Raw genomic sequence first — 5,450 nt, forward strand, 5'->3', positions numbered from 1 at the left:
CGAGGCGTCGTGGCAGCGCCGCCACCCGCCCCGGGATGCGCCGGCTGCAGGGGGGTCGCGCGCCCCACCGCCGGCCCTGCGGCGCCCGCGCTGAGACCCGCCAGCTCGTTTCGCCGCTCTCATCCCCGGCACGCTCTGCTCTTCCTCCCTTTCCCTCCCGAAGCAGCCGGGCTGCGGAACAATAGGCCCTGGAAAACAATGGCACCGCCGCACCTTGGAGCTGAAGGAAGGCCGCGGCTGGGGAGAGCTCGTCCGGAGAACGAGCCGCGGCCGCCCGGCACGAGGCGTCGAGCGGCCGAGGGCGGCTCGCGGGGTGAATTACTCGGAGGCTCTCGCGGCTCCTCAGCCATCCCGGGAAAACTCATTAAACCCCGGGCGGCGTTCGAAACGCGGGTTTTCCAGCTTCCCCATCCTCCCCAGGGAGCGGGATATTCCCACAGTCCCCTGCGGAGCCGGGAGAGGCCGTTGGCCGCTCCGCAACAGCCTGGCGTGCTGGAGCTGGGCCCGGGCCGTCCGTGCCGGCGAGGAGTCCGGAAAGCAAAAACGCCCTGAAAAATGCACTTTTTATCTCTTTTTTGTTTGTTTTGCTTTGCTGCCAGCAAGACCTTTCTTATTTGGTGCCCTTCTCCCTTCGCGCCTCGGACCCGCGGCTCGGGACGCCTCTTCGCTCCCGGCGGGACCTCCCTGCCCCCCAGCCGCGCGCCCCAAATAGTCCAGCCGGGTTTTTACGTTTGCAAACTGACCTTTTATTTTGCCCTACCTCCCCCCCGGCCTCCTCGGCTGCCTCCGAGCTCTCGCCGGGCTCAGCTCGCCGCGGCCCCGGCGGAGGCGCTTTGGCGCTGTGTGCAGGGGGAATCGATTTTATTTCTTTCATTAAAAAAAAAATAAAATAAAAGCTGAATTCGGCCCAGTTGAGGCGCCAGCTGCGGCGAGTGCAGGGGCGGGAAGCAGGAAACGGGGCTCGTGCAGGGCCGGGGCCAAGGCGCTTCCTGACCCGGCGGCTCCCGGCTCCTCTGGCCCATCCCGGCCGGATTTACTGTCCCCTTGGCGCTTCCCCAACGTGGTCTCGCGGGCGGCAAGTGATTCGGCTGCTCCCGCCGGGGCCGCCGCCGAGCCGAAGGCTTTGCCGCCGATAATTTGGGGGAGCATTCAGCCGCTTTTTTAGTCCTTTTTTTCCCACCCCCCTGTGATTTCCGGCGGCAGTTTTGCACGCGCCGAGGAGCGGCGTAATTTCGTTTTTCTTGGGCGCATTTTAAAACCGCCAAGGAAGGGGGCAGAGGGTCGTCGCCCCTATGGGACGCGCAGAACGTTTTTTTTAAGGGTAAACTGCAGGAATTTCCCCCCCCCGTCGCCTCCTCCCCGCGGCGCCCTGGCAGCTTTTCCGCCGCGTCGGGCGTTGCTTTCTCGTCGGCAAGTTTCTCTTCTGCTTTTGCAAGACAAAGCGCCGGTGCTGGGGGCTTCCTGCTTCCTTTTTATTTTCTTTTTATTTTCTTTTTCTTTTTTACTTTGCACCGTACGCTCGATATATTATTTATCGCCCCGCGGGGGATATAAGGTTGCCGCTCCGGTAAGGTTTTAGCCGGCAGGGTCGCCTCTTTGCTCCGACACCGGTTTTACGGACGGCCTTGGGCATGTCATTTAGCCGGGCGCGTTTTCTGTGGCACGGGGCTTGTTTCCGGGGGGGATTTGGGGGAAAAAAAGCCGGTGTGGGCGGAAAGCAAGCTCTGTGCTTACAGCTCTGCTGCTTTCCTGCCTCGGTTTCCCTTTCCTGTTGGGAAGGAGGGCAAGGTCAGCTCCTCCGGAGGCGCCTTGTCCCTCGGGCATGAAAAATCGGTTAAATTGTATATTATAGCAGTATTAAAGGTGTATTTAATGCCCCTATAGACCTCGGGCAGGTTAAAGCCGGTCTGCGCTAGGACTTTTGCAAAAACACGATGGAGCGTGGCCTGAAAAGCCTTTTCCCGGTGCTAAAACCGCCTTAAAGCTGCAGTTTAAGTTCCCTCAAGCCAGGGCGGCTCCCGAATGCCGCACGTGCGGGAAGAGCGGCGCAGACCCGCATCCCGCCGGGGCCTCGCGCGGCCCTGCCGGCGCGGGAACGGAGGCTGCTGGGGATGCAAATGTTCCCGTAAGCGTATCCCTGCCCGTATTAAATTTCCAGCGCGCTTGCAAGCGCTTCTCGCCTTATCTGATCCCCGGCGGCCGCCTCGTTCCCGCGGCGTCCGGAGCGTTTTCCCGGGCGCCGGTGCGAGCGGCGGCGGCTTTCCCGGCGGCTAACGGCGGCCGCTCCGGCCTCTCTCTCTCTCTCCTCTTCCCGCGCCGCCGGCCAGCTCGGCGCTCCCCATGAAAGAAGAGCACGAGGATGGATTTCGGCAGCCGGGAATACCTGGTCCCCTGCGGAAAGGACAAGTACATTTCCAAGTAAGATGCTGACGATACGGAAAGGCACCCGCTCGCCGGCGGTTGATTTATTTATTTGTTCCTTAGCGCCATCGAATCGCGGAAGGAAAAGCCCTGCCGACGCGAGAAGCGGCAGCTTTCGTTAAAAAAAAAAAAGAAAAAAAAAGGCCCTGGGAGGTTGTTTAAGCGATTTTGATTTTTTTTTTTAATATAAGAGCCATATCACAGTTGCTCTCCCAGCTTTCGGTTTGGGCAGAACAGGATTTCTGCTGAACTAGAGTTTCGCTTGCAAAGGAGGCAGGAGTTGGCCCCAGCGGGTCTCCTGCTCCGGCGGAGGGAAAAGCACCCGGATTTGCCCCAACCGAGGCATCGCTCCGGCGCGGGCGACGTGCCCGGGGGGCCGGACCCGCCTCGCCGCAGCCTGGCTCCTCTCGCCTTGCAGGAATGAGCTGCTCCTGCACCTCAAGACCTACAACATCTACTACGAAGGGCAGAACTTGCAGCTGCGGCACCGGGAGGTGAGAAATCGGGGAGGGGGGGGAACGCGAGCCGGGCGCTTCGGGGCTCGGCGGGATCCGCGGGAACGCTGCTTTGGCGCAAACGTGCGGCGGCAAAATGCACAGCGATTGGCGACGCACATTAATTTTTGAGCACGACACCATCAGTTTTTTTCCTATATATATATTTAAAAAATATGTAAAATGTATAAAATGACATATTATACGTATATTTTTGCCGTCCCCGCCGCAGGAGGAAGGCGAGCTGGTGGTGGAGGGGCTGCTGAACATCTCGTGGGGGCTGCGGCGGCCCATCCGCCTGCAGATGCAGGACGACAACCAGCGCATCCGCCCGCCGCCCTCCTCCTCCTCCTGGCACTCGGGCTGCAACCTGGGCGCCCACGGGTGAGTGCGCCCTTTTTTTTTTCCTTTTTTCCCCCCCCCTCTCCGATATCCAACAGCCCGAAAAGGGCAAGCGCAAAATAAAGCGGCTCGGTTTCGCTTCGCCAAGTAGAGCCTGATAACTCTAAGTTTGGTCGAACAGAAGAATTTTGATTGATTTTCTTTCTTTTTCCCGGAGCGGCCCGTGGTTGCGATGCTGCCGAAGGGCTGAATCGCACCCGTGGGAAAACTGAGGTCGCCCGGCGTTTTCCCTGGGGACGTTTTCCCCCCACTCCGGCAGCGGTCAGCTGAGATCTAACCGCTGCGGCTTGTTTCTTCTACCCCAAAGCCCGGCCCTTTTCCCGCGCTTTCCCTCCCGATTCCCGCGCTTCCCCTTTGCTGATGCCAGCCGAAACGGCGAGCTGTGGGAATTCGTTACGGCTCTCGTTTCCTCGGCAGCGCCGCGTGGTAACGGCGTCTCCGGCTTTTTTCTTCCCCCCAGCTCCGTGCTGAAGCCCAGCGCCCTGCCGGATATCCGGGTTACGGACACGGAGGCTCCGGCGAGCGGCACGGGTGAGAGGCAGCGGGATGCTCCCCGCTGGGATGCGGGGCCGGTTTCTCGGGGTTTGCGCCAGCCGGTCGGTTCGAGGAGGTGGAAAAGGGGGTTTTGCAAGGATCGGCTAAAATATAGGGTGTCCCGGCTCCCGGCCGTGCCGTGGGCACGGAGGCGACCTCCGCGGAGGCCGTCGCGCCGCGTCCTCCTCCCTCCTCCTCGCAAACACCCTCGCTCACCTTTGGAAAAAATCCGAAATCCCCATGTGCCGTCCAAAGTCCTGAAAATTGGGACTTCCCGAGCTCACTCAAAGCCCTGGCGCTCCGCTGCAGCGAGGAAACCCAGGATGTGACGGGGCGGAAAACTGTCTGGCGGCTTCGCTCCAAGAAACGCCGGGGGCGGCTCTTCCTGGCCTTCCTCTTCCCTCCGGGCTTTTCCCACCCGTCTGCGTAAAAAAAAACCCTTTTTTTTTCCTTTTCTTGGTGCTTATGGAAATGAGCCCCGGAGGCAGCTAGGAGCCGGCTGATCCCGTTGGCTCGCGGCTCTGCTGCTGCTCCGCGTTTGCAAGGCGTTTGGATGCAGAAATAGCCCGGGAGTGATTTTTTTTTTGGGGTCGTTTTAGCGTCTTTCGAGACCTGTCGCGCGCAGCAGGGCTTCCCGGTGCGGAGGCGGCTCCGGATCAAACCGTCTGCGCCCGAGCGGGTCGTTAAAACGGGAGGAACGGCTCGTTTGCAGTAATCGGGCTCCGGGCCGGTTTCCACGCCGAGCTCCCGAGCGCTGCCCTCGTTTTCCTGCCCTCGTTCAAGAGGGGGAAAAAGGAGCTAAATGATGGAAAAGCGACTCAGGAGCTTCGGTCCCTGGGGGGGGAGGTTTGATGCAAGTGGTCGCCCGGATTTGGGCAGTAATGATGGATTAATAACCTCCTTCAGGGGGTGCGCGAGGAGGAGCCCGTGGCTGCGGTAGTTGAAATCGGTGATTTAAATCCGTTCTGGGTTTAAAAAAAGTAATCAGGGAAGTCGGTTTGTCCCTGTTTTTGAGCCGGAGGTTTGTGTCTCCACGCCGGCAGTGGTGCTTAGGGGGGGATCGGGGTCTCGGAGGCCCCGCGGGTTTCTGCCGCCCCGGAGCCGAGCAAAGAGGCCGGTTGCGCCCGCGGTGCCGGGAAAAGCCCGCGTTCCCGGCGGCCCCGGTGCGGAGCTGAGCTCTTGCAGGCGCCGGCGAGGGCAGGGCGCCGCCGGAGGAGCTGCCGCAGCTGATGCGCACGCGGAGCGACGTGGGCGTGCGGCGCCGGGGCAGCGGGCGGACGGCCGGCGAGCAGCGGCGCCTCAAGCGCCACCGCTTCTCCATCAACGGCCACTTCTACAACCACAAGGTGAGGCGCCCTTGCAAAGAGAAAAAAAAAATCATAAAAAATATATATATTTTTTAATATTTATGAATTTTTTATATATTAAAAAAATATATATATATATATATAATGCATGGCGACCCGGGGGCGGCCCGCAGACGTCCGTGTTCACGCCGGCGTACGGCTCCGTCACCAACGTGCGCATCAACAGCACCATGACGGCGCCGCAGGTGCTCAAGCTGCTGCTCAACAAGTTCAAGGCAAGCGGGGGGGGCTC

General features: G+C 60.4%; 1 protein-coding gene across 2 annotated transcripts in view; it reads left to right on the forward strand.

The window, feature by feature from the left end:
- The first annotated feature begins 92 nt into the window (after positions 1 to 92).
- The window catches only part of RASSF2 (Ras association domain family member 2), an 8,616-nt gene continuing 3,258 nt past the window's right edge, over positions 93 to 5,450 (forward strand). Inside the window, exons 1-7 of one of the 2 annotated variants that reach the window (XM_026081894.1) lie at positions 93 to 1,321; positions 2,328 to 2,418; positions 2,840 to 2,915; positions 3,148 to 3,299; positions 3,778 to 3,848; positions 5,037 to 5,197; positions 5,332 to 5,433. In XM_026081894.1, coding sequence (XP_025937679.1) covers positions 2,360 to 2,418; positions 2,840 to 2,915; positions 3,148 to 3,299; positions 3,778 to 3,848; positions 5,037 to 5,197; positions 5,332 to 5,433 — 621 coding nt within the window. In that variant the 5' untranslated portion in view covers positions 93 to 1,321; positions 2,328 to 2,359. Of the gene's footprint in view, positions 1,322 to 1,371; positions 1,568 to 2,327; positions 2,419 to 2,839; positions 2,916 to 3,147; positions 3,300 to 3,777; positions 3,849 to 5,036; positions 5,198 to 5,331; positions 5,434 to 5,450 lie in introns of those variants that run through there. The other variant, XM_026081893.1, reaches the window with a different exon arrangement.

This window comes from Apteryx rowi, unplaced genomic scaffold (assembly GCF_003343035.1).
Source record: "Apteryx rowi isolate R43461 unplaced genomic scaffold, aptRow1 scaffold_56, whole genome shotgun sequence".
NCBI classification, from domain to species: Eukaryota; Metazoa; Chordata; class Aves; order Apterygiformes; family Apterygidae; genus Apteryx; species Apteryx rowi.